We start from the raw sequence: 27,337 nt of genomic DNA on the forward strand, positions 1-27,337 counted from the left end.
CATATTTATTTGAATCTGAATTGTTGTTAGTTTTCATATACAAACTGATTTTTATTGATTTGGTCGAGTTGAATTGGATCCGTGGCTCCAGGGTCATTTTAATCTGTTTGTGAAACATTGATCGTCTTTAATCAGTGTAACCATTTGATCTATAACTGGACATTTGATTGAGAATTAATAATTGGTTCAAACGAGTATGTGTTTAATTAGGTTAATCTAGCTGATCTGGCGAACGGATACCTCATCAAGGTGGTTAGGGTAATCAATGTCTTTTAACTTTAACAAGAACAAAGACTTACATAAAAGATTTCAGTCATAATTACAGGCTCAGTTTTTAGAGCTCAGTGAGTGACCTTAACAGGAACTCATTGAAGTGTCTGACCAGTCGAAAGGCAGTCAGGCTAAATAATTCAAGTGAATCTAACGAGAATCTGAATGTGAAAAGAGTCGTTCAACAACTTCAACTATAACCACTTTTAAGCATGTCAATCAAAATCAAACGAATGTCAGTTTTACATTTATTATTGTCTTTAATTTCATATGCAATTAGTTAACTAGGAGACCCCCCAAAGAAAACTGTAATCTTAACTTAAGTATTTTAATTTCCTTAGTTTAAGTTCCCTGCGAACAAACCTGGACTTACCTAGACTATATTCCTACTAGACAGAGTACACTGCTCTTAGTTGCGTTTTAAGATAGATTAGGTAAAACCTTGAATTATAAATTTAAAACTTAGATAGTTTAATAATAATAAAAAAAAACGCACATCAATCTCCAACGAATCCGCCTAAGAAATGATTGGAGGATGAAGAACCCTTGTAGAACAGCTCCTAGAAAGATTTTTGATACTTGAAATTCGACCTAGGGTTTTCTATTTATACCCCTCCAAAATCTGATGCAGAAACAAGGCAGGGTTTGTTCTCCCGTGCACCCACTGCGGCGCAGTGTGGTTTTGCCTTCCCTCACTGCGGCGCAGTGGGGTGGTCTTAACTTTGACTTGAGGGTGACTGCGGCGCATAGCTTGTGTGACCACCACTGCGGCGCAGTATGAATCCACGACCTCTTTTCTTCTTCACTTGACTGCGGCGCAGTCAACTCCTAGCCATCCCCACTGCGGCGCAGTGGGGTTTTGTTCATTAATTTCTGTGGATCAGGACTGCGGCGCAGTGGGCTAGTGCATCCCCACTACGGCGCAGTCAAGAGCTTGTATAGAACCAACTTATTTCGGTCACGATTACTTGCTAAGCTCTGCCGTCTCGTCCACTCAAATCAACTCTCATCAATATAACGTACTTCCTGGCCAATAATCACCCGAAAATGTTCCAAATGGACGCGTAACCTGTTTAGAGCCTGTAAACACTAACAAACACCATAAACGCGCCAAATGCATACAAAAACGACTAAAAACATATATTAAAATGGCCAATAACGATGTGGATAATGGGTATAAATTAGTCACATCACAAACACCTCTAAACTACTATCGTCGGACCATTCTAACTGTTCGTCGATGATTGTGGTGGAACCAATATGTTTTTGCATTTTTTTTAGTGTGTGTATGTTTGAATTGTAGTGTGTTTTTTGATAGAAAAAGTGAATGTGGTGTGTTTGATTTGTAGTTGTAGTGTGTGTTTTGTGTTGTAAGTTGTATGTATATATAAGTAATAAAGTGTTAAAAAAAATACAAAGCTAGCCGTTAACTAGCCGTTGCACGAGAAACAAGGAACAAAAATGGAGTGGTGAACCGCGTGGTGTGACCACTCGTTTTCACCCCGCCACGCGTGGTCGGGTGTTGGCGGCGGTGTTCCGTCGTGGTGCCGCAGTGACCACTCGCCTATAATGCTACCGTTGCCAACCCCCTAAGGGTGAAGGCATCACCACCACCCACCACTCACTCACCACTCAATTTTAACCAATCACATTACGCCACCTCAAATCCACCACTCACCCAAATTTGTTGGCATTGCCACCACTCACTACAAATTTATTTTTATTTTTAAAATTAAAATTTCATTAAACATAAACCATTACATAAACATAACTAAAAACATAATAAAAACTAGATAATAAAACTAAAACACATACAAACATTAAAAAAAACAACATATAAATAAATCTAGTCTTTAGTGACGTCGAGATATGGTAACTCTTGAGTCGCAATATGCTCCGTAAGATCATTTCGGAGCCGAAAATGTGTCTCCTCGTCCCGTATCTCTTGTAAACGATCATGTTGACTGTTAGGTTGGACCCGAGGATCTTCAATATGAACCGGACTGATAGCGCGACCGTCGTCCTGAATAATCATGTTGTGCATTATGACACACGTATAGACGAGGTTCCTTATTGCTTTCACCGACCTTTGTCGAAACGGTCGACAAAGGATACCCCATTTCTGCTTCAGAACACCGAAGGCACGTTCAACATCCTTTCGAGCTGACTCCTGTAACCGCTTAAACTTTTTCTCTTTCGGATCGGTTGGATACTTGTACGCTTTAACAAAAGTAGACCATGTCAGATATATGTCATCCACTAGATAATAGCCACGTCGGTACGTGTGATTTCACACTGAATGGGCAGTTAGGCGCCGTGCCCATGCGCTCGAGGAGGAACAATGGAGACTGCTGCAGAACGTTGATATCGTTCAGTGAACCAGGAGGACCAAAAAAAGCGTGCCATATCCACAAATCGTGAGAAGTCGTCGCCTCCATCATAATCGTGGGGTATTAATGATCACCCCTTTTATACTGGCCCCTCAACTCAACTGGACACATTTTCCATAAGAAATGTGTACAATCTAGGCTGCCCAACATACCGGGAATGTGATGTCTCTCCTCATGTGCTTCGTATAATCGCAAAATATCATGCGTTGTTGGTCTACGCAGATATTCTTGCTCATATGTCTCTACCATGGCGTCACAAAAAACCTGGAGACATTCGCGTGATGTTCTTTGAGCCATCTCCAAGTACTCATCATATCGGTTGCAAGCTGCCTGATGGCGGATGTACATTTTTGTATCGCGGTAAAACTCTTTTTCATCCTACCATCGTAACCTTCCTGAAAATACTTGTATCACGACTCAAGATCATGAACAATCTTTAAGAATAAACGTTTAGGCATACGATACCTATCCTCGAAAAAATCATCATCTAATTTCGGTTCATCAGAAAAGTAGTCGCGAAACAATCTTTCTCCAGCTTCCCAACGGTTGCGGTTAACAACTTTAAGCCTTGACCTTGCCGTAGAACTTTCACCATCGTCTTCGATCGCGTCCGCAAATATTTCCAAACTACTATCGTCGGACCATTCAAACGGGTTCATCTAGTAAAACCGTTTTTCCAAATCGTTTAGCCATTTGTGAAAATGAGTTTGTTTTGATGTTTGATATATGTGTTGATGTGTGTTTTTGTTTGAAATGTGTATGTGTGATTTGAAATGGAAGAAGGTGGGATAGTATTTAAAGAATGGAAGTTCGACGCAAAACACACCACGAGTGGGTGGAAATTCGTCGGTGGCGGTGTTTAACGCGTGGTCGGGCCGTCCACTCACCTTCCACGCGGGTGATGCCAACTCCCTAAGCCTTATGGACTTATGGTAAACAAACTAATATTGGGTTGGATCAGTGGTTGAAGCTCATGCCTCTGGAAACAGAGGTCATGGGTTCGATCCTCATGCCCAGCAAGGCTGGAGGTCCTTTGGAAGCAGCCTCTCTACCTTTGGTAGGGGTCGTAAGGCTGTCTATATATCAACCTCCCCCATACACCGTCGAAGACGGTATTAGGACCCAAAAACCCGTGGAAGACGGCATTGGGAGTTACTTTTTAGTCAAAGCGGCTTATGAACCAATTGCAAATGTATGTGGATATGTGTAAGTATTTGACTTAGACTATGAGGAGTGAGGGGGCATTGGGGCACCTCATATTGGGCCGACTTCTGGCATGTGGCTTTCCTGTTCCTTCCTTTTTCTTGAAGTCAGACATTCCTTTTTGACTCCCTTGGGGCATCTTTCAATTTATTTTTATTTTTATTTACTTTTACATTACTAATTTATATAAAAACACATAATTTTTTTAATTAGTCCAAACATTATACAATACAACTAAACAATTATTCCAAAAGATTACACATTACAACTAGACAAGGGTGAAGCTAGTAGGGGGACTGGTGGTGCTTAGCCCCCGCCAACCATTCATGTTTTTCATTGCAAGACTAGCTCATAGCCAACTAATATACATGTTTTTTTAAGCAAACCACTCCCAATCTATAAATGTATAATTTCTAGTTATGTCGGTTCTAAGTAAATTTTTACATTTGGTCTATAAAAGTAAACAATCGCAATAACATTCTATTTTACTAAATTTTATTAAATGATTATGTCTTTTACATTATATTGTATGAAACAATTGGGAAAGAAATACGGTTGAACTCCCCTCAACGTGAAATCCTGGCTCCGCCTATGCAACTAAACGATTAAACTTGTTTAAACTTCGGACTGCTTCGTACCAACTACCAATCTTCCACGTGATGAAAAGTGTTACCACATGCCTTGGTGTACTCAGCCAAAGTTTTTCCAACGATTTCATCGTGTTCACCCGCCTCATCATTGTGAACTTGGTTCAAACGGTTTAACATCAAATCGAATGTGTGAATATTTGCGCGCATGCAGTGTCATTTAGAGGTCAGTAGGTCACTGCGTTTTCATTTCGATAGTTCGATCACTTCGATGATTGATTTTCATAACTAGGAATAGACGGGTTACTCTCGAGCAACACGTATGTTCCCTTTCGTAATTACCACACAACGGGTCGTCTGACACCTCGATGCAAGTTTTCGTTAAGCTCATTTCTTCGGACCAAGTCCAAGCCATTTGAATATAGAGATAAAAAATGAAAGATTTTGTAAAATATAGAGAAAAAAGATGGAAGATAGGAGTATAAAAATGAGGAATAAGTGTGTCATATTTATAAGGGTTAATAAAATATAGAGAGAAAAGATGGAAGATAGAAGTATAAAAATGAGTAACGGCTCTTTTTTTGGGGAGAAGCAATGAAAGTAGGCGGCATATATTTACCACTCACTCTGTTTTTTGCGGTTTGCGTCCTCCGGCGCGGTGTCAGGGCAAGAGTTCCCTCACTCCGATTAGTCTTAAAAAAGCATATAGTGATGAAGGTACGTGACTGCAAATAAAACTTCACATTAAGGAATTTTTCACACTTTGAATGTATACGTTGTACTCACAACTGTCAAATCAATGTTTATCAACCTATGTCAGTTCTAAAAAGAAACCTTCATATGTATAAATTATACTTATACCATGGCACTTGCAACTATCTTTTCCTCGAGTTCTTAATGTGCATGTTCTCTGATAATTGGTTTGGTTGTCCTTATGAAAAGCAGACTAATTACCTTGAAATAAACATACTTAAAAGACAATTCAATCATAATTAATTACATTACTTATAACATTCATTTCAGAAGATATATTCTAATTGTAATATACTAGCCTTGTACCCGCGCGATGCGACGAGGAATAAGAATAAAACATTGGTTAAATAGCGTTAACGTGTTATTACATGAATGTATGAGATTCAACTCAAGTGTTTCTTAGTCCGGTAGAAAGTGCAAACCGCCGTTGTTGTTTTAGGGTGAGCGTAATTATTTTGATCGATTATTAAAATCAGTAACGCATGTGTGTTCTTTTGATATACCATGTGAGCAACTTCAGGAAAGGGACAAGCGTAAGGTTTTTTTTAAAGGTATTTTTGAAATTTCAGGGATAAAGTTTTGATGGTAGTATAGATTAAAAGGGTAAATTAGAGATTTTAAAGGTAGAGTGTTAAATTTTAGAGGGATAGTTTGTTTATATAGATAGTATAGATATAGATATGAGGATCATACTACTACTAAAGCTTAGGATCACTAGTAATCTAGTATACATATACATAGCAGTAGTCAACAATACCGAACAAATGCTAGCTAGCTGGACTAGCTAGGAGATCGAGTGTCTACTCTCTTGTCCATTTTTAACATGACAAGTATTGACATATAAAAAGTATATGTGTATATATGGGGTTTTATATAAATAAAACTTAATATCTGGTTACTATGGTGACAAGAATTAAATTAACGATATTAAAAGTGTGACTTCTAATTTTCTAAGAGGTTAGAATCAAACGATGTAGGATGTTATTCTAAGTCACTGTCTCCTTTTATATATATGCTAAAGAGACATATTGGAAACATACGTACCTTCCCATATACATCGCTTTTAAATCACACGTTTGAGTTGGCAAACCGTAAACCATAGTGGCTCGTTCGATCTGCCTTACAAGAGGCATGTGAATATGTTCTCTTTTATCGATATAACATGGTCCTTCACAACGTATCTTAGGTTGGGGAGGGGGCGGTGAGACGATGATAAGAATATGGAATATTTGAATCGATTTATTTGATATTCTCTTTGCTTTAATTAATTAGGTTTTTGAATATGAATAGTAAGTATATGGATCATTCCTATATGTTATTTGTTCATAATAATATAATGCGATGCAAGTTATTCCAGTGTCTTCATGTTGCATTTTCATGACATCTTTTTTTCTATCTATACTACTGTATAAAGCAAACTGCCATTCCCCTTTAAGTAATTAAGAACCTGAAATGACCATATTACCGTTTTTATTTATTCACTAATTTAAACATCTTTACCTATATACCTATAATACCCTTAATAAAATAAACTACAACATAGATTCTCCAATCCTTAAATAATCATATTAACCCTTACCGCCGCACATCATCGTCACAATTGCCGCAGCCACACCTTTGTCGTTACCACCATCACCGCTGCATCGCGCGGGCACCCCGTCTCGTTTATTTATAATAATTCTGTATTAGTCGAAGATGTGTGAAAGTGGTGAAAAATGAAGATAGGAAGTCGTCAATGATGTCGCGTACGTGATGAGCCGGCGGGTTAAGGTATATCATGAAAATGCAACATGCGACTTCGTTTTTTTTTTCCCTTTCTTTGATCTGCAAGGCACGTGTAAATTGCAAGCACATAAAGACTGGAATACCGATGAACGGGAATATTCCTTGGTTTTCAATGGAAGGTCACTTAAAAAAATAAGTTGTATAATTTTTCTCTGGCGTTACACTGTAAAAAGTGGGGGTGGCTAAATTGAGCATACACAAACATTTAGTCAAACGATATGTTGACATGCCTATAAACAAGTTTGGTTGCAGGGAGTAAATAAAGAGGGGAAAAACCAAAAAAAGAGCTACTCGGTCGCCTAACAGTCGTGTCAGCCTGCTCGGCCCAGTCATCTTGAGAAGGACTGCTTCCCGGGCTCCTCACTTGGGCTTGATACCTTTAGTTTAGGACAAAACTAGGGCCCACTAGCACAATTATAGCAGTCCAGTGACCAGTGTTTTGGCTAGCTTTTTGTTTTTCTTTCTTCATATTCTCCTCCATGTAACTATATATGTAACAATAACTTTAATCAATCACGCCATGTTATAAATATGATATCGTAACAAGTCCTCATACATTGATAGAAAAATTTGGAAAAAGTAGTTGAAGTGAATTTATAAAAAAAACTATTACATATATACGGAATTATTATGGATTAATGAATAGCATTGTTGAAAATGAGTGTCTTATAAGTTCATATATAGGTGTTTATCATCATTACGACCGTTTTCGGATCTTAAATTATTAGCCTTGAACATTACTTTAATTCCCGACATCACAAATATAGCATTTTATCTTTCACGCTCAACTGTTATCACTAAAACGATATGTTAGATAATCTAGTTGTTTGACATTTAAAGATTGAAGTGTCGGTTAAACATTTATTTTTTTAAGTGAGACGGAGAGTGTAAATTTGATTGATAACTTATAGTTAAATGTTACCCGAACAATAAACAAAATTACATGATGCTTTTTCTAATAATTTACCCTGTTTGTGAATTGGGAGTTTGGAGTCTTGGACATATGACAAAAAGAAAAAGGGATGGTGGTGCTTTTTGACATTGGGCACCAATAAAGCCTGTGGTAAATATTATAAAGCGGGGTTCTCACTAAAGTAAAGATAAAGGGTTAATTCGAGATAATCATAAGCACCACTACTTTAATCTACTTGATATTGCTAATTACTGATGTACATGCTTAATAACAAAAATGAATTTTAAGTTTAAACTTAAAAAACAAATAAACTTTTCTCAAACATACCATGATCTTTTTGAAACATAAATCATGGTATGTTTATAATTACAAATATCGTTCTTTCTCGACACTATTTTCTTATAAGCAATCATTCCTAACCATATTAAAAGTGACCACATATGTATGTTAAAAAGATATACCCACATACAGTATAATTTATGATATATCTTTTATAACTGGGAAAAAACAAATCTTAAAACGATATAAATATATCAACATAAAAATATCTTTGATAAAATATAAATGACCATAATAATATTTCATAACAATCACACACCTGTTGGCTTTTTTTAATTTTTTTTTCTGGTCATATTTTTCCATCTAATCTATCTACAGTTAAGTAGTTCGGTTCTGACACGTAATTTTCAGTTAGTTATATTGTTTCCTGTTTTTATTTTTTCTTTATTTATGATATATCACATTTTTTTGTTCGTGACCAAATATGAATGGTAGAATGGAAGGGAATTGGAATCTCAACAAATTGGATGTATAGTGGAATTGACCAAAATCAGAATCATTATCCATGGACCAGAAAATTTTAAATCTTTTTACGAAAAGGGCATCCACATATTATTAGTAAGAGTTACAACCCAAATTGTATAATCGTACACCACATCTTACACAATGCAATTTGCAAATTTTACTTGTATTACGAATTTTTTGACGTTGGAAAAAATTATATTTATACATGGACATCAATATCTTAGTTTTTTTTGTTCCTTTTGTATTGATGTTGATTTTTGACAAATGGTTCAGCACACCATATGAATTAATATGATATACTGTATAAGAAGTTGAATTCCTAAAATGATATTCTAGTGGTTGTGAATTCGTAACAAAAGGTAAATGTAAGAAGTTCAAATCTCATCTTCGATGTCTCCTTGATTCTAGTATTATGTTATATACTTATATGTTAATTTATATCTTTTATACTACCACGGTATCCGTGCAATGCGGCGATGGTCGTGGCGGCGATGGTGTGGTGGGGGGGGGACTGTTAGTGTTGAAAGCGGCGTCTTTTGGTGTATATAGTTGATGTAAAAGTATTTAATGTAAAAGATTAATGTAGATATTTCAAAAGATAAATGATTAATAATGTATATGAAGTCACTTTAAGGGGTGCTAGGTGAAAATATTGTATATTTTTCGACACTTTCAAAAATAAAATGTTATTTTATTTTTTATATAATATAGTATCGATACGTCATAAAACTGGTTGACCATCAAAACCCGTTCAGTAAATTTTTTTAATTTTTTTAACATTCAACTGTGTTACCATTAAAAAAAAACTAGCGAGAAGCTAGTTTACAAATACAAAAGAGTTAAGGGAAAACAAATTACAAGTAAAAGTAACTCCCAATGTCGTTTTTCACGGGTTTTGGGTCCCAATACCGTCTTCGACGGTGTATGGGGGAGGTTGATATGTAGACAGCCTTACCCCTACCAAAGGTAGAGAGACTGCTTTCAGGTTCTACCATAGGTAGAAAAGGACATCCAGCCTTGTTGGACATGAGGATCGAACTCATGACCTCTGTTTCCAGAGGCATGAGCTCCAACCACTGATCCAACCCAGTTGGTTAGGAAAACAAATTACAAGCATAACAATAAAAGCGTAGCTAAACGAAAAATTCAAAATTGAATCTACACCATCGGTGCCAATTAATATCGTGTAACATTGTTCTATTAGAGAGATATTGAAAGGTAAGGGTTTGTATTTATCTTGTTGCAAAGCGAAGGGATGGGGGCTTATTAGAGAAAATGAGATCATTTCAAGTTCTCCAAATGATCCAGCAATAGGCGAGAAAGTAAATCAGTTAGATATAAATGTTCATATGTTGAAAAGTTTAGAATATTGGAATATGTGAAATTAACATTTCACCCTAAATTAATTAACTTACACAATCATTTCATTTATACCTATATATAAAAAGAATAGTCCCCTTTATTTATGGAAATATTGAAATTACTCTATCCAATATGACTATAATACCCTTACTCTTTTCTTACCCATCTTCTTTATTTTATTCACTAATTTAATTATCTCCACTAATATACCTAAGATACCCTTAATGAAATAAATTACACCATCAGTCCCTCAAGTCTTAAAATAACTACACTAACCTAATAGCCTACACTATTTGTCATCACCGTCATCCACTCACTGTCACCCGTCACCACCACATTGTCGTCACCTTCGCCGCATTTGCGCGGGCACCATACTAGTAATCTTTTAAAAATATTCACTATTCCTAAAAATTAAATATCTTTGTATTAATTACTTACACCACTTGACGCATACGTTTTCACCATCCGTCGACGCCACCACATTGCAACTAATGTCATCGATTTCGCATTACACGGGTACGTCCGTATACAAGAATAAATGTTGGTGATTATCATTAATAGAGTACGTAAAAACGAGGCACGCGGTGTGTTGTATAAGCAAGCACGATTTATTTCCCACTCATCATTAAGACTTCAACGCATGAAGTTGTGTCATCCTTCCACACTTAACCATAGGCCCCAAACACAAACCACCACTTTTCCTTCTTTTCTTGATTTTTTCTATATCACTCATTATTTTATTTTTTTGAGCATTAACTCTTTATTAATTAAAAGCACTCATCTATTTTAGTACCAAATGTACCATTTATATATAATTTAATTATAAATCTACCCCTAAATATAAGTCTAATGAGTTTCCAGAAAATAATTATTGCTCTTGTATCATTCGGTAGCGACCTTAAGAACTAAAATGCCCAGACTGAGTCCAAAAAAATGCCTATACTTTCTAACGAAATCAAATATTTGACAACTAACGTTATAATAATAGACTATATACATGATAACATCATAATATGAACTAGTTAAATGATTTTTAGTACATATTTATTTATACATATTATACATTGAAGTGTCGTTTGTATATAATTAAAAGCGGTCAAGTTTTTAATTTATAAAATCAAGGAAACACCAAACTAAACACATACTCACGGACAGTGGATCCGTTCGTTTGTAATATAGCTATTAGGTAAGACCAGGTTCGTTCGCAGGAAATATGTATAATAACTAAGTAAGATTAAGTAATACTAAGATTTGCTAGGGGGTTGGTTTAATGACCCAATGTCAGTTTGTTTTGAAAGCAAGTTAATAAATCCGAATAATTAATCTGAAAGAGTTGGTTGTAAACAGTAATAACTAAAGGCATCATCTACTTCAAATCAGATCCATAACATGTTTCGGGTTGCATAGATTAAGACAGTAGTAATTCTGTCTACTAGTTTACCAAACTATTAACACGTTGATTCCTATTAATATTATCTTGTATTTTATCATACCATGAATTAAGCAATCGTTTACCAAACAATCAAGATCATATTATCTGCATCTAATACCATTAAAAGCATAATCATACAATCAGCAAGACAATAATAATTAATAAGAATTCAATACATTAAGATCACGATAAAACACTAGTTGCAGTCACTATAATAAACACAACCGTCACATAATCATGTCACTTCATCTAATAGATAATAAAATATCTAGCTACTCATAGTAAAATAACAATCACGATCAATGATGTATGAAAACATAATGTACCGAAAGTGAAATAGAGATTAGATTGATGATACTGCGGTACATAAATGATCTCTTATCTCCAGGGTGATGTGGCGGTGTTACGACGGCTTAGATCTGGAGAAAATACCCTTGGAACAGCCCTAAAGTCGTCTGGAATAATAGTGTTATGCGGCCCTATGGTTTTAGAGGGGTATTTAAAGGTTTTCGGATAAACCCTAGCTAAACCGACTTTGTGAGCGGCGTTGGAGGCTTCAGGTTCAACACAAAAGTTGTAGATCTTTTTCTAGCCTTTATGTGGATAACTTACTCGTCGGAAACGAAGTCCGTATGAAGAAGTTATGCCCAAAATACTAACACGTGGTCCTATGCTTCATGTCGACACAAGTTTCTTCGTCTTAAGTCTTGTATCTTGACCCGATCCTTCATCGAACCATCATTTATCTTCCTTAAATCCTTCATCAACATTTCTTGACGTTTTTCTTCATGCCACGAGAAATGAACCTGAAATCACATATACATGCCATTAAATATCATAAGTTCACTCAAATGACTATAAATTGACCAAAGCTAGTGTGATAAAAGTCTATATAACTATCGCTCATCATACATATACATATAATATATATATATAAGCGGTGTGCGCTCTGAGTACCAAAATGGTACATGAGATCAAAAAATTCCCACCCATTTACCCTTTTTGTTATATATATATATATATATATACATACATACATACATATATATATATATATATATATTTAAAAAATTCAAAATTTTATGTCCTTTTTGAATATATATATGTCATGTTCAAATTTCAGGTTTACCCTCCTCTAGGCCTCACCTGGTATCATTTACTTATTTTTAAATATCTATAAATATTTAAAAATGCATAATATTGATATATGTAAATTAAAGTTAAAAAATATAGATAGTTTTGCTTGGTTGTTAACTAAGGTTCAAAAGAAACAATAAAAAAAAACCCACTACTACTCCGAATCAAACAAGTAAATTGAATTGATTTCACTGAATCTCTCGTGAGTCATGACGGTCCAGAGAAGAAGAATAAGTAGCTAGGAATGATATGATCAACTTTTATTTTGGTTAACATAAGAATTCGACTAATTTCAAAATGATTATTGTGGATTATAGTCCAGAATTTTTACAAGTTAACTTCTGTGGTCATATATGTATGCTCCTGAGAATGTTTACAATATTTTAAATTTTAGAAATTAAGCTCAAAATACTAGGTCACTCCCCTTTTACAACTTGATATAATTTCTTTTTATATCTATACTCCTTTAATAAACAAACTATCTCACCTCCCTTTTAACACTTCTACCTTTAAAATGTCTTTTATGCCCTCCTAATTTACACTACCTTATTTTTTCTCCATCACGCTCATTACACACACATACATTCATCAAATTTCTGATTTTCTCTCCCTCCCCCCCTTCTTTGATTTTCTCCCCCCATAAACACCATCCACCATCGCCCCAAATACCACCATCCACTGCCGCAATCCACCTTCTATGTACGCTATCCCCATAAACACCATCCACCACCACCCCAAAAACCACCATCAAAACACCATCCACCGGCGGCGGCTTTTTTTTTTTCCTTTTTCATCACCGCCAGCCCACAAACCACCATCCCCGCCGCCGCCCCACAAACCACCATCAAACCACCGGCGTTTTTTTCTTATTCCCTGCCGCATCATGCGGGTACAACGCTAGTTAAGTAATATATATGTAGATTATTACACAAGTTAGTTACATAACAAATTAATTAAGTTATCGGATATATATATATAATTATTAAAACTGTAGTTAACCGAATGATTCCAAAGTATCTACAACTCAAAACAAGCTTATAACATTGCCACATAGGATTTAATCTTATGTGTCATCTCCATACTTTTTTACAATATTTATCTTATATTGAAATAATAATATAAATATTAAATATTAAATATACGACCAAAGTTCAAAAGATCATGGATATTATTTGATCTGCTAACCATTTAAAGCATACTTCGTATCTTTTGATTTTGAGTTTTTATTCTTTTGATTTGAATATTTTTAATTAATTTATAGAGATATAAAATAGCTACATATGTTAAAATCCAAATTTCATGAATAACGAATCTAAAGGAAATAAATATAGATTTAGTTATCGGATGTTTAAATCATTTGTGCTAATGTGGGGATTTTATTTTATTTAGTTGATTATTTTACTTTGTAGATTGTAATAGTTAGTATCTACTCTTTCTGTCTTATTTTAGTTGTCCATTATTGATTTTCAAAGTTTTTTGTCTCGACTTTGACTACAAATATTTTTTTTGTATTATATAATATTTGATGAAAGTTATATTATTGAAAAATTCGTTTAAAATGAAAATTATTTATATATTTTATATCAATTGTTTTAAAATATACTAGCTTATTACCCGCGTAATATGCGGGATTTGTACATTATTTTTTAAATTAAAAAAATTGAAAATATAAAAACAATTAGCATCTAGATAAATAACTAAGAATCTTTACCAAACAATAAATAATGAAGTAACAGGTATATAGTATTAATAAACGAATAAGCGTATAGTAAATTTATCAAATTTTAAATACCATATTCAACGTATCAACCAATTCTAAATGAAAATATATCAATTGTTTTAAAATATATTTTATATGGTTACAAAAATAAATAACACATCAAAATTATGATGACTGAATCACATTTTATTGATTATCTATATCAATATTAAAAACTTTGAAGAAACCTATCAATATCAATATTAAAAGATTTGAAAAATTGATTCAACGTTCACGCATCACGTGGGTAAAAAACCTAGTATATATATACTCTTAAAGAAATAATGGTTGAAAATACTCCAATAAATTCCTTTACGTTTGATTCGAAGATTTTTCTTACCGATAAAAAAAAACATTATAATATCTCATCAAATAGTTAACGTGTCTAAGTTCCACTTCTCATGATTTTTTCTGGCAAGCATAAATAAATTCTTTTGTACGGACTACTATAAGTGAATACCAACTTAAATTAAAATAAATAATAATTCAAATATCAATATCAAAGCAACATTTGTAATCATGAGCATGGAGCGCTGGAAAAAAAAACCCACAACATACATATATAATATAAAAAAAAGAATAAAAGCTATAAATAAATAGAAACCATTCGGCGGAAAAAGGCAAAAAGAAAGCAAACGATTAAAAGCAATCTCCCCCTCTCTCTCTGTCTTCTCTCAATATCCTATTCTGTTTATATATGTATGTACTTATTATATGTAGCAAAAGATAACAACATATTGTAGACACAAAAGTGCAAAACTTCAAAAGGAATTCGTCTCTTTGAAGACCGCCCGCAACTCTTTAGTTTAATTTTTCATTGGGACACATATTTATTTCGCCTCATCATATATTGACCAGAGACTACCATCGTCAATAACCGTCTTGAAGACTACAATACAAGTTAATTGGCAGGTTTTCAGTTTCGTTTTCGCGTCAATTCAGGTTAGTATTATAGTATACGATGAATTCGTGTTTTAATATGATCATGTGATACATAGATATGTAGTAAATGTTTGATCAAATGCATGAATGTGTGTTAGTTTTTGTTGAATGAAAAATATTTCAAACACGTCCTCAAATGATATTTTAAATTACAAATTAATTCAAAACGTGACTAGCTACTTAAAACCCATACTACCTTGAATTCTGTTTGGTCAGATGTTATATATGTTTCCACGATCTATGTATTGCCTTTCAAAAAAAAAAAAAGTGTTAATTAATTGGATATAAAAACACAAGTACTCAACCGATTTGTGCATTGTGTTGTTGCGACATATATTGATGTATGTGATCAATATATACTTTCTCGATCATTAGAACTTATATATGCGTGTTTATTTATACATATTGCTTTCTGGGCTACTCTTGTTGATTGTTTTCCCTTTTTTAAATGTCAAAAACTAATTTATACGTACATATATTTTCCACATTTAATTTGTTGTTCACGATGAGGCTTCTTCTGCATAAATTATTCTTCTTACTTGTACAGAAATTTAAATCCTGCATTATGATTTTCTTAATCATGTATGTTCTGCATTAGCCCATTTGTACAGTACAAACAGTTATTGCTTATTTCATGTTTCATTTCGAACATATTCTTGTTTTGCAGAAATAATATCCTTTCTCTTATTAGTCCTTCACCGTCTTCAATGCTAGATGCATCCTTGAGCGTCTTTAATTGCTTGGTCAAGCTGTTACATTTTTATTTCCTTAAAAATCGTTCAAATCGATCATAATTTCTTTAAAAAAGTTTAATTTTACCGTTAACCAAACAATCATCGTAACATATTTTAATAGAATTATTACCAACTTAGACATATTTTAATGGATCTTTAGTTTGGACAATTCCACATTATTGATAGAGCTGACAGATCGAGTACCTATTTATCTGTTAAGACACGATTGCCAGCTCTAATCATCAAACGCTTCTAAATTTTGAAGATTTAGTCTTATAAATCGTAGCGTGATGCTTTAAAGTTTGTCTCTAAAGTATAATGAAACTTTCACGTACACGTCCATATAATATGCTCAACTTTTTTATTATTTATTTACGAGTCATATGTCCACGCAATGCAATGACAATGGTAGTAGAGGCGCGTTGTGGTTGTGACGACAGTGATGGCGATGGGTGGCGGTGGCGACCGGTGGTGGTGCGGGGTGACAATGGTGGTAAATCTAAAAATAATTGACATTAAAGGATGTAGTGTAGTTATTTTGGGGGTTTATTTTTTAAATTATTTCATTAAGGGTATTATAATTATATTAGGTAGGATGATTAAATTAATGAACCAAAAAAAATATGTTTTTTTAGTAGTTTGGAGTGTAATTTGAGATTTGGTGAGAGATTTCTCTTTCATATAATTATTTATTTATGTATTAAACGTTTCTATATTATTTTGTTATTTATTCAAATATAGAAACCAATATCATAAAGATTATGATCGGAATCTTGAACTTATATATTACGAGTAATATACATCGAATATGTAGCAACAAGAGGAGGAATATATCTTTTCATCGTGTTGTTCATATCTTTATAACTACTAGCTTAACATGTCCGCATTATTCTTGTCCATAAATACGAACCATCTATATATATACTCCTACTCCTATAACTTGTCTTTCTCATAAACTTTGGATTGATTTGATTTTTACCTTTGTTATGTACCAACACAGATTAACTTTCATCAATCAAATTGTCATGTCTTTAAATATTGGGGATGACATTGTTGTCAGTAACAGCAAACTTTATTTCTTCTTAGATTTTATTTTAGTATATTACTAAGTGTTTTGTGTGTAAAATACACCTAATTATTATGTGGAGAAATTTTTCTAGACTCGCATCAATAAAAATCATTGATTTTTACTTTTATAGTGATGATAGTTGAAACTAACTCATGATTTTGCATCCACTAATGATGTTCTTTAGACAAATTAATTAAAGTTAAACATCATAAATGAGTTTTAATAGTTACGATTAGGAAAAAAAAAACTTATCCAGAAGAACATAACAAATTTCATGAAATCAAATTATCCTAATTTATACGAGCAATTTTCACACTAAGATTTGTGATATAATTTAGCATTGATTGTATCTTGCACGTTTCATGGTCGTCACTTTTTCGTCTAAGAATCCATTAAAAACAAATTCAGAATTAAAAGCAACGGTGTAGTGAATGGATGCTAATTGCTAAGATGGCCAAATTAAAAGTTATGGTGAACTTGAGAATATAATTAATGAATTAAAAGAGTGTAAAAAAATTGCGTGACTTTTATTATTGGAGTACAAATATAATTATAAATCATGTAAGATCTGATACGTTCATATTTGATAATTAGTAACCAAGAAGGCAAGTAGCCAGTTTGCATTAATTTGAAATTTGACAAGTGGTTTTCACACATGTGGTTACTGTTTAAAGAGTTTAGGATAAAAAATAACACATTGTTGTCAACCTGTGAATATAATTATATATATGTTGTTAGATCGATCTATTGGAAAGATAATGTATGGGAACATGCGTGTCATGAGTTACTGACTTAAATTATATAGATAACACGGGAAGCTCAATTAGTGATCACGAGTGAATTGAAGTTCAATGAGTGACCACCTGTAGGCAATCCCCCCATCTTCACAGTGATAATTAGTTTAAAACATATATATTTGTGGGCGGTGTACCCCGGGACCAAGCCGGTAAGGTCGGTCACCGGGTTGAACACCATTCCACCCTATAGATACCTAATGGATGGGAGGGAATTGGGAACACCAGCCCTCTTTCTTTCTTTTTTAGTCTTTTATTTGTTTCTTTAGTCTTTATCTGGGCGGGGAAAGAGTGGGGAGGGGTGATAAGGTATTCTATGATGTATGAGAAAAAGTGAGTGAAAAAGGTGGGGAGAAGTCGAGAAGAGTGATAAGGTACTTCTCACCATTACCGACTTGCTAATTAAAAGGTTTTGAGAAACCTAAAAAAGTCTAAGAAACGGCTACTGGAATAGTATTTAATGTGCGGACATCTAGTGTCATTTATGCAAGAAAACCTTCGCTAAGTAATTAGAATAGCGAGTCATTTTTTGACTCAAATAAGCGGTCTAACCAGGTTTCTTTTGCCTTTAGCCAGCTCCAACCATTCCCTTGTCCATTCCAAGTTTCCACCATATTTTTCTAGGACAACATTCGGAACTAAAACCCATAACATGAACCTTTGACGCTAACTACTATAGTTAATTTAGCTAAACCAACAACAAATATGTTTAACGTACTCTATTCATAAAGTTACCTATTACTCCGGTTAGACAAAAGGAGTACTTTTTTCCAAAAACAAAATTAGTTGGATGAATAAATTTGCTCTCATTATTATTGATCCATAAAAGAAAAGAGTGTAAGTAATGTATGGTTGCATCAAAAACATAAATCTGACATACTCCTTTACTAATAGTTGTCTCTGCAAATTTAGACATATATAGATGTAGCACACCTACATATAAGGTTATTGATACATCAAACCATCATCATGTTCTAAATTTCCAGATTAAGTGGCAAACCACGCAGGCACACACTAGTTGCTTTGTTGACTATTCAGTATTTTTCTTTAAACTATTTGTCCCCTTTGTTCCACACTACAACGTCTATTTTGTTACAAAATTTTTATATCAACAAAATATTTAGAAAATCATATTAGTAATAACTGTAAAATATATATGTTTTTTGACTAACACATGTAGTTCCACTTCTTTACCATGTTATAGTTTGAAATCTTGAAATAGTACAGTACTAATTAATTTTATATTTTGTTGAAAATCACGCCAGAAGTCATGTGGATCAGTTTTGACTTTATAGCTTAGCCATGGTTAAATAAATACAGTAATAGTCGTCACCGATCTAATGGAACCACAACCATTAATGAAATGGTGACAAACCCATGTGTCCAAAAAATGTTACATACTCATTTAGGTGTTTATTTATTTTATACGGAGTAACTAACTAATAAACTGACATACGACTACGACAAGGATTCAACACCCAACCTTGACGTTAAAAGTGACAACTGATACCGCTACTAGGCTAAATAATTAAAAGCCAAGAGATGCACATTTAACCTAGGATACCTCTAAAACTTTTTCATATTTTATTTTTGTATGTTAGAATACAACCAACTAAGCAGTTCCATCTTTATAGTCCTATATGAAAAGGTCAGAGAACATTGAAAGAAAGTAACATATGTCTCTTTGGAGTTATGCTACTATATATCTATAACTGAATAATGATACAATTATTTACCTCATGGTCTGTTCACTTTTTCGGTAGCACATTAATATTGTTACAGGAATTATAAGAGCAAAAAAGTACATTTTGATTCCATATATCAACATGTATATAATTCCTTTGCCATGTGCATGTTAAGAATGAATACCATGATTTGATGATTCACATTTTGAATTTCCAAGTTGCATAAATCCATTATTTTAGTTGTATGTGAACTTTGAGTACCTTTCTATAGACATATTTTTAACAAATTTACAGATTGCAGATGATAAGAGAGCTGGTGGAATACCTTCCACTAGCTCTCTCTGTATAATTTAACATTATGTCGACGTCGATCTCAAAACTTGAAGCGGGGTTGGATGAAACTAATAGTAGCACTGTTCGGTACGCCAAGCTCTTGGAGGGTCCTTGGTGGGCTCAGTTTCGTTATGGGAGTAACCCATGGATGGCTAGATATGTATATAGTGTGATGTTTCTATTGGCAAACTTGCTTGCGTGGGCTGTACGCGATTATGGCCCCAATGCATCGACAGAAATGAGTAGTAAGATTTCCTCATTCTGCAGTTTGTAATTTTCAATTTTCTTTAAAAAATCTCTGGATTAATGCTAATGAAACACACCATCAATAAAGTTTTAGTTCCGAGTTGATAAAAATTATCTTAACCTTGTGATCATTGCAGGATTGAAAAGTTGTAAAGGTGGTAAAGTCTGTTTAGGCTCGGAAGGAGTTTTGAGAGTTAGCTTGGGATGTTTTGTATCCTTTTCTATTTAATAAATTTTTAACTTTAAATATAAATGTATGCAAGAAATCATATATAGACGCAATCACACAAATAAGACATGAAGTTTGAAACCTTAATTTTATGCTAGATGTTCTTTTTCATAATGTTTCTTTCAACTAGTGGTACCTCAAAGTTGTACGGACGAAAAGAATTATGGCATTCGGGTTGGTGGTCAGCCAAGATCTCCCTATTGATCTCTCTACTCGCGCTGCCTTTCTTTCTTCCTAGAGAGATTATTCTAATATATGGTTAGTATAAGTTGTAAGATAATTTATCATCGCACTTGTTTTATTTTATACTGATACAATATATTTCATTGGCAGGTGAGATTGCACATTTTGGAGCAGGGTACTTAAATCTTTCGGACCTATATCTTCATTTGGAACCTGCTTGAAAATTTGCTTTAACCAACATGTTTATGACATATTGCAGGGTCTTTTTGCTAATTCAGCTAATCAGTATAATCAGCTTCATTACTTGGTTGAATGATTGTTGTTTATCAGAAAAATATGCAGAAAGATGGTAAATGCCTTTTACTCCTAAATAAGGAATACTTAAACTTTTACATAAATGATAATTACATATTAATTGACCCCTTGCCGTTTCAAAATTCAAAGTACTCATGATTATTGTGACGGCCTTTTGCTCTAGCCGTATCCATTTCATGCTGCTTGCAACTACTGCATATGTTGTGTGCATATTGGGGATCATATTGATGTACATTTGGTACACACCACAACCGACTTGCTTACTCAACATTTCCTTTATTACGTGGACACTTGTACTCCTACAACTTATGACTAGTGTCTCTCTTCACCCAAAAGTAAGTATAAATTTTCAACTGTCAAAACTTCACCAACATATTTGAATTACATTGTTGTGAAGCTAATCACATTTTTTCTTAAACAGGTTAGCGCCGGCTTTTTGACTCCAGGTTTTATGGGGTTGTATGTGGTGTTCCTATGTTGGTCAGCCATTAGAAGGTACTGTTTTCAATATTAACTACCTGAAAGAGGTGGCAATTTCAACCCATTTACTTATAAAAGAGTAGATGCGGGGCATGTTTAATCTCTAACGGGTCAAACGAGCTAAATGCATTGTACCTTCAAAATCTGCTAATTCAAGCAACTAAAGTAATTTTGAAAAAAAAGAAACATCAACTATGTAATCATATTTGAGAGAGTAATTACTTCTACAAATCTTAAATATCTTGGAGTAAAGGCATCTAAACCATCCCACTCAATCGGTACTAAATTGGCCCTTTTGACCCATTACCTTGACTGCCCACTTTGACACATCTGCTATTAGACCTTCTTTTACACCATCATGCTTCAAACTTAACCATATGCTGGTGTGCCTACAGTGAACCATATGACGAAAAATGTGTTAGATATACAGAAGCATCGAGAGACTGGTTGACTATCATTGTAAGCTTTGGATTTCTGATAAACTTCCTCTAACTACTCAAGTACATTGCAACATTTCAAGAAACTTTAAAAGACTTCCAACCTTGATTGCAAATATTTCATGAAGCAGTCACTTAAGTCCTGCTTGGAATTACTATATCATATGAATATATGGTCTCTCTAAATTAATGAAATCTTCAAAATAATTAATTATTAATGATGCATATTATTGTTACAGAGCTTTATTATTGCACTGATAGCCATGGTGATTGCCACATTTTCAACGGGCATCGACTCTAAATGTTTTCAGGTAAATTCAGACTTTATTTTAACATCATGTCAGTGGATAACTAGGTCGTTAGACTTTTTTCTTTGCATCATAATGCATTTAAGAATTATCTATGCAGTTCCGGAAGGATGAGAAACAAGAAGAAGACGATGTTCCTTATGGTTTTGGATTCTTCCATTTCGTCTTTGCCACTGGAGTTATGTACTTTGCAATGTTATTGATTGGTTGGAATTCTAATCACACCATGAAGAGGTAAGTCATCATAAAAAAATATTTTCTATGAAAGCAAGTTGGTATAAATGTTAATTTACCTTACCGGCTTCTCAGGTGGACGATTGATGTTGGTTGGACCAGTACTTGGGTCAGAATAGTAAACGAGTGGCTTGCAGTCTGTGTCTACTGTAAGCATTTGTTCCATACAACATTGAAAATGAGCGATTTTTAACAATTAACGTTACTTTTTCCATCCGTTAACCTTTTTCCCTTGTTTTTGGTAGTGTGGATGCTGGTATCCCCGATCGTGTGGAAAAGCAGACAGGTGGATGATCAAAATGATATCCCCGATTGTGTGGAAAAGCAGACAGGTGGATGATCAAAAATAAGTGAAGTGGAAGAAGGTGATGTTTTACTCAAAAAATGGCGTGTGATCCATCTTCAATGTTCAAGTAATGTGGAAGCAAATATAAACATCCTTACCATGTATGTTAACAAGATTTACACACAAATATATACAAGCCGGCAAGATTGATATATACATGCGATAGAAGAGTTTCACTCAGTTCCATGGGGTCTAAAGTGGCTGCTTGCTTCCATATCCAATCTATAGTCACTTATTTTTTTATGAAAAAGTGAGAAGGAAGCAATCAAGCATATAATAGTATGATACCATCTGTTGAAGGCTAACATGTTATAGAATAGTAATTCTAAACCCCAGTCACTCGATATTGTAAATTTTTGAGTAGTAGTCTTCAATTATCATTGCATTATCCGAACACAATGACCAAGGCAAATGTAATGATAATGCCGGTTTACGTAACACATGTTTTGATCTACTTCTTGGAACATATATGCATTAGTCTGAACACTCTAAACACAACAGATGTTACGGAATCCCTAAACATTGTACTCGTATTTCTTAGAGATTTTCTACTAGCGATTTAGCCACCCAAAAACTTATGGTTGATTTTTGCCGATAACCAAATATTAACCATGGTGGTCACACTTAAACATTGATGTTTATGTTCATAAACTTGCATGGGTTTTGGGGATTCCTTTTAATGGTTGATTTTTGTGACAGTGGGGAAGGTATAACCGTATAACCATGGTCACACCTCGTTTGAATGTCTTCTTGTACGAAATTTTAACACTAATTCCGACTACCGATAGTACATTTTTTGAGATAAAATTTTCTGAATGAATTAGGTAAAACTTTTTTATTTTAATAAGAGCGAAGATTGTGCGACAGAGAATTGCTCTTTCTAAAAAGTGTTCAATCTATATATATATATATATAGAATTTTTTTAGCCGCACGATGTGCGGCTGCTTTAAAAAGGTGCTCAATAAAGTGAGATTTGAGTTAAACTTGCTTAAAAAAACATTTAATGAAACACTTAATATGTGAACAAATGAGTTAATGGAATGGATCAATAATGATCGTAAAAAAAACATATGGACGAACAATCTATTTAGTTTCACTTAATTAAATTAGCAATAATATATTCATTATCCAATCATTAAACTAATTGTTATATACACTTGTTTTGAACTAACTCTTCGTCTACCATCATAATATTTTTCTCATCGTCACAATGAAAAATTTTATTGTTAAAAAACAAAAGAAAAAACAGATTATATTAACCATTATCATAAAATTCAAAAAAAGATAAAAGAAATTAAACCAAAAATTGTACATAATTTCCATGGTGATATGAACGAAATAATTAACATAACTCTTTTAGAAAGTTATGATATTATACAAAGCTCTTAACTCATATAAGATGAATATAATTTAGTGGTGATAAAAAAGCTTATAAACTTTAAATATTGCCACTAATGATTAATGCGATGAGAGTTCCAACTAACCAACGGCCTGAGAAAACTTTTATATAATCACCATAAAAAAACTAAAGGAACCTCATATAAATGTTGAATAAAAAAGATAATGAAATATCATTAGGTATAGACGTGATTTTTTAAACTAAAGAGAAGTTATCATTTTATCTAATGAGAAGATCTTAGATTCTTACAATATATAAATATATATATATATATATATTTATTTTAACATATATAGGTTCATTTGTTTTCTAAATGTATAGTTTATTTAAAGAAAAATATGGGGTTGACACATAGGATAAAATTTTATGTGACAATTTTTCAAATTAGTTTTAGATTGCAAGAGGGCTTTAAAATGTTTGGTTAACTATTGTTTTATAAGAGTTATATATATATATATATATGGAAAAATAATTCGTATTGCACCGCTTCTATCTTAGGTACTGCCATGTTAAAAAAATTACACAACCCCCCCCCCTAAATTTTACATAATTCCCGTCTGCTTTATCTAAGATAGGTACTGCATGCTTTACCTAACATTTCCTCATATATACATATATATATATATATATAGAAAAGTTAAATTAGGGACTCCTAATTTTAGGGACCATTGGGGACACTTCTCAATCATTTATTTTTCATCATCTTCGACCGCCACCAACACCATCACCAGCACCACACCATCATCTCCGACCACCATCATGATCCTCCGGCGACGGCAACCACCGACACCACGACTTACACATATGTAAGGTGTACCTTACACATGTGTAAGTTATACAACCACCATCACCACCACCACCACCATCATCTCCGACCACCACCATGATCCTCCGGCGACGGCAACCACCGCCACCACGACTTACACATGTGTAAGGTGTACCTTACAGGAGCGGGCCACGGAATGGATCGTTTTGGGAGAACGAACACCAGATAGGTCTGCTTCAGAGCCAAGTGGACCGATAGTAGCACCGCGAAGCCAAGGGACTGAAAGACCAATATCACAGGGCCTTAACCCATTCAGAATTTCGACACCTTCACAAGGTCAGAACTCCGGAGGGCATGAACTCACCAGATCATGGACCAAATAGGACCACGGTGACACCCCTCTGGAGCAGCAGTGGGTTCGTATTGACGCCACTCTAGAGGCAAAACCCGGAGCAAGCCAGGCTAGGCTTGAAAAAAACACAGATACCCTTAGGTAAAACTACTTATACCCATAACGGAGGTGAACCTCTGTCCAACACAATTATCCCGGAGCTATAAAGGTAACAAATACCCAGCTCCGAGGTAGTATACAAGAAAGATCGGATAATGATCTTTCCCATGATTATTCTATTAAGCATATACCGAAGCTCCGATATACTCGGACACGACTTGGTAACAAGATTATCACAAATCTCCCCAAGAAGGAAACCAGATATTCACAAAGGAGGAATAGATTTACCCTAATTCTCTTACCCTCCTCTCCAAGTCATTTACCCTCTATATAAATAGAGGAAGAGCCATACGACACATCATCATAGGCGACATCCATTCAACACACAATACGTAATAATCACAAAACCCTCACTCATAGTTTATTCGACCTCCGAGTAAACCCGAAACAAATCCCTTAAACCCTAAGTCGCATAACATGGCTTCGGATCAATCACAATAGGCGTAAAGCGGTCTTCGACTCTCTGACCGTTAGGGAATCGCTGATAAACACCACCAACCACACTCACACCTCCGATTGAGCCATAATGCGATTATTTGATCAAACATTTAGTAAATACAAACACTCATCTAGAATCTTTTACTATTTAAATGTGTTTTAAAAATAATATATTATATTATAGTTAGACATAAGGATCTAAAGAAAGAATCTGGAGGAGACTTTTAAATAAATTTACGGTTATTAACTTACAAAATCATAATTAAGATAATTGAGAAATTACAAGTTATTTTACATATTTTTCTTTCTTTAGTTATATAAAGAAGAAAAAAAAAGAGTTTTGTAAAATTCATAATATACAAAAAAATAAAAAATTATTAATAATTTGTTAATTTATCTAATACTATCTTATAAAGTATTTTGTCATTTTTTAAAATTTCAGTTAAGTATTTGATATACTTATTATACTCCTCTTTTTTTTTTTTTTTTACTAATTTAAATATTTCTACTTAATATACCTATAATACCTTTAAATCTCAACCACTCATTTTTTTTCGCTCTCCTCAAATCTCAACCACTTATTTTTTTTTCTCTCATCCATAAACATTTTAGCCTCTAGTTCATTCAAAATCTTTTATCTCAAAAACCGTATATCGATAAATTATAAAAATTGTATGGGTGTTCTTAAAATTTCATGCTCTTTCATTAGAAATGTCATTCGATATACTTTCGACGAATTTATAAATTCGAGGGCGGAACCCGTACGGCTGAGACATTTGACTATCATACTTTATAACATGATCATCTCTCCGTCGCAATACACATGCACTATTGCTCGTCTATACTGAAAAGTCAATAAAAAAATTTAGAGAGAGTTTATTTTAAGAGAAATAATATTCATACTACAAATGTTAATAAATTTATTATACAGGATAACTTTTTAAGCACACTTTATAAGTTATTGAAGTATTTGTGTGGTATATGTATCAGTTCAGTCTATAACACACACACACACACACACAAAGTTTTAGGGTTATAGAGGGAAAAAAGAAAAGAAAATGGCGATGTTGTTGTACATGCGGCGATTAGGGAAGCGATTGGGTGAGGAAGGCCGACGCTACACGTTTTCTACATGGTCATCATCAGCATCAGCATCAGCATCAGCATCAGCATCAGCTCCTCCAGCTGTGTTATGCGGAAGGGGTGATAAGAGAACGAAAAAGGGTAAAGTATTCAAAGGGACGTACGGAAACTCAAGGCCCAAAAAGGATAAATACATTCAACGTATTAAGGACAAGCTGGAGGTCCCCAGATCCACTCCTTGGCCTCTTCCTTTTAAATTAATTTAATCATTTCTCCTTGTTCATCAGATGATAATAATAATAGCTTTTCATTTTTCTTGTTTCTGTTCACCTAAAATGACTATTGATGATTCTGATTCTACCGTATCACTTTGCTTTTATGTTTCCTTTTCTTTATCGTTTGATTGATT

General features: G+C 33.9%; 3 protein-coding genes across 3 annotated transcripts; 2 read left to right on the forward strand and 1 right to left on the reverse strand.

The window, feature by feature from the left end:
* Positions 1–2,116: 2,116 nt before the first annotated feature.
* On the reverse strand, positions 2,117–3,008 carry LOC122597555. Its single transcript, XM_043770134.1, has 2 exons — positions 2,813–3,008; positions 2,117–2,490 (listed from the first exon to the last, which is right to left on the reverse strand). Exons 1-2 carry the CDS (start codon positions 3,006–3,008, stop codon positions 2,117–2,119), a joined length of 570 nt encoding a protein of 189 aa, XP_043626069.1.
* A 12,005-nt stretch (positions 3,009–15,013) lies between these two features.
* On the forward strand, positions 15,014–23,168 carry LOC122596128 (probable serine incorporator). The gene is made up of 13 exons (XM_043768649.1): positions 15,014–15,337; positions 19,914–20,197; positions 20,336–20,409; positions 20,526–20,685; positions 20,761–20,785; positions 20,870–20,959; positions 21,089–21,260; positions 21,347–21,420; positions 21,801–21,864; positions 22,082–22,153; positions 22,251–22,384; positions 22,460–22,533; positions 22,630–23,168. The coding sequence occupies exons 2-13, from the start codon at positions 19,978–19,980 to the stop codon at positions 22,722–22,724; spliced, it is 1,254 nt and encodes a 417-aa protein (XP_043624584.1). The 5' UTR covers positions 15,014–15,337; positions 19,914–19,977; the 3' UTR covers positions 22,725–23,168.
* A 3,653-nt stretch (positions 23,169–26,821) lies between these two features.
* LOC122597859 (30S ribosomal protein S31, mitochondrial) lies at positions 26,822–27,307 on the forward strand. The gene has a single exon (XM_043770440.1). The coding sequence runs from the start codon at positions 26,904–26,906 to the stop codon at positions 27,192–27,194; it is 291 nt and encodes a 96-aa protein (XP_043626375.1). The 5' UTR covers positions 26,822–26,903; the 3' UTR covers positions 27,195–27,307.
* The last annotated feature ends 30 nt before the right edge of the window (positions 27,308–27,337 follow it).

This window comes from Erigeron canadensis, chromosome 4 (assembly GCF_010389155.1).
Source record: "Erigeron canadensis isolate Cc75 chromosome 4, C_canadensis_v1, whole genome shotgun sequence".
NCBI classification, from domain to species: domain Eukaryota; kingdom Viridiplantae; phylum Streptophyta; class Magnoliopsida; order Asterales; family Asteraceae; genus Erigeron; species Erigeron canadensis.

Bases quoted from the DNA above. Each gene is read 5' to 3' on its own strand.
- LOC122597859 (XM_043770440.1), top strand. From the start codon at position 26,904: ATGGCGATGTTGTTGTACATGCGGCGATTAGGGAAGCGATTGGGTGAG.
- LOC122596128 (XM_043768649.1), top strand. From the start codon at position 19,978: ATGTCGACGTCGATCTCAAAACTTGAAGCGGGGTTGGATGAAACTAAT. The intron at 21,261-21,346 runs GTAAGTATAAAT...TTTCTTAAACAG, and splicing joins GTGTCTCTCTTCACCCAAAA to GTTAGCGCCGGCTTTTTGAC. The intron at 21,865-22,081 runs GTAAGCTTTGGA...TTATTGTTACAG, and splicing joins GAGACTGGTTGACTATCATT to AGCTTTATTATTGCACTGAT.
- LOC122597555 (XM_043770134.1), bottom strand. From the start codon at position 3,008: ATGTACATCCGCCATCAGGCAGCTTGCAACCGATATGATGAGTACTTG. The intron at 2,491-2,812 runs GTATGTTGGGCA...CTTTTGTTAAAG, and splicing joins GGAGAGACATCACATTCCCG to CGTACAAGTATCCAACCGAT.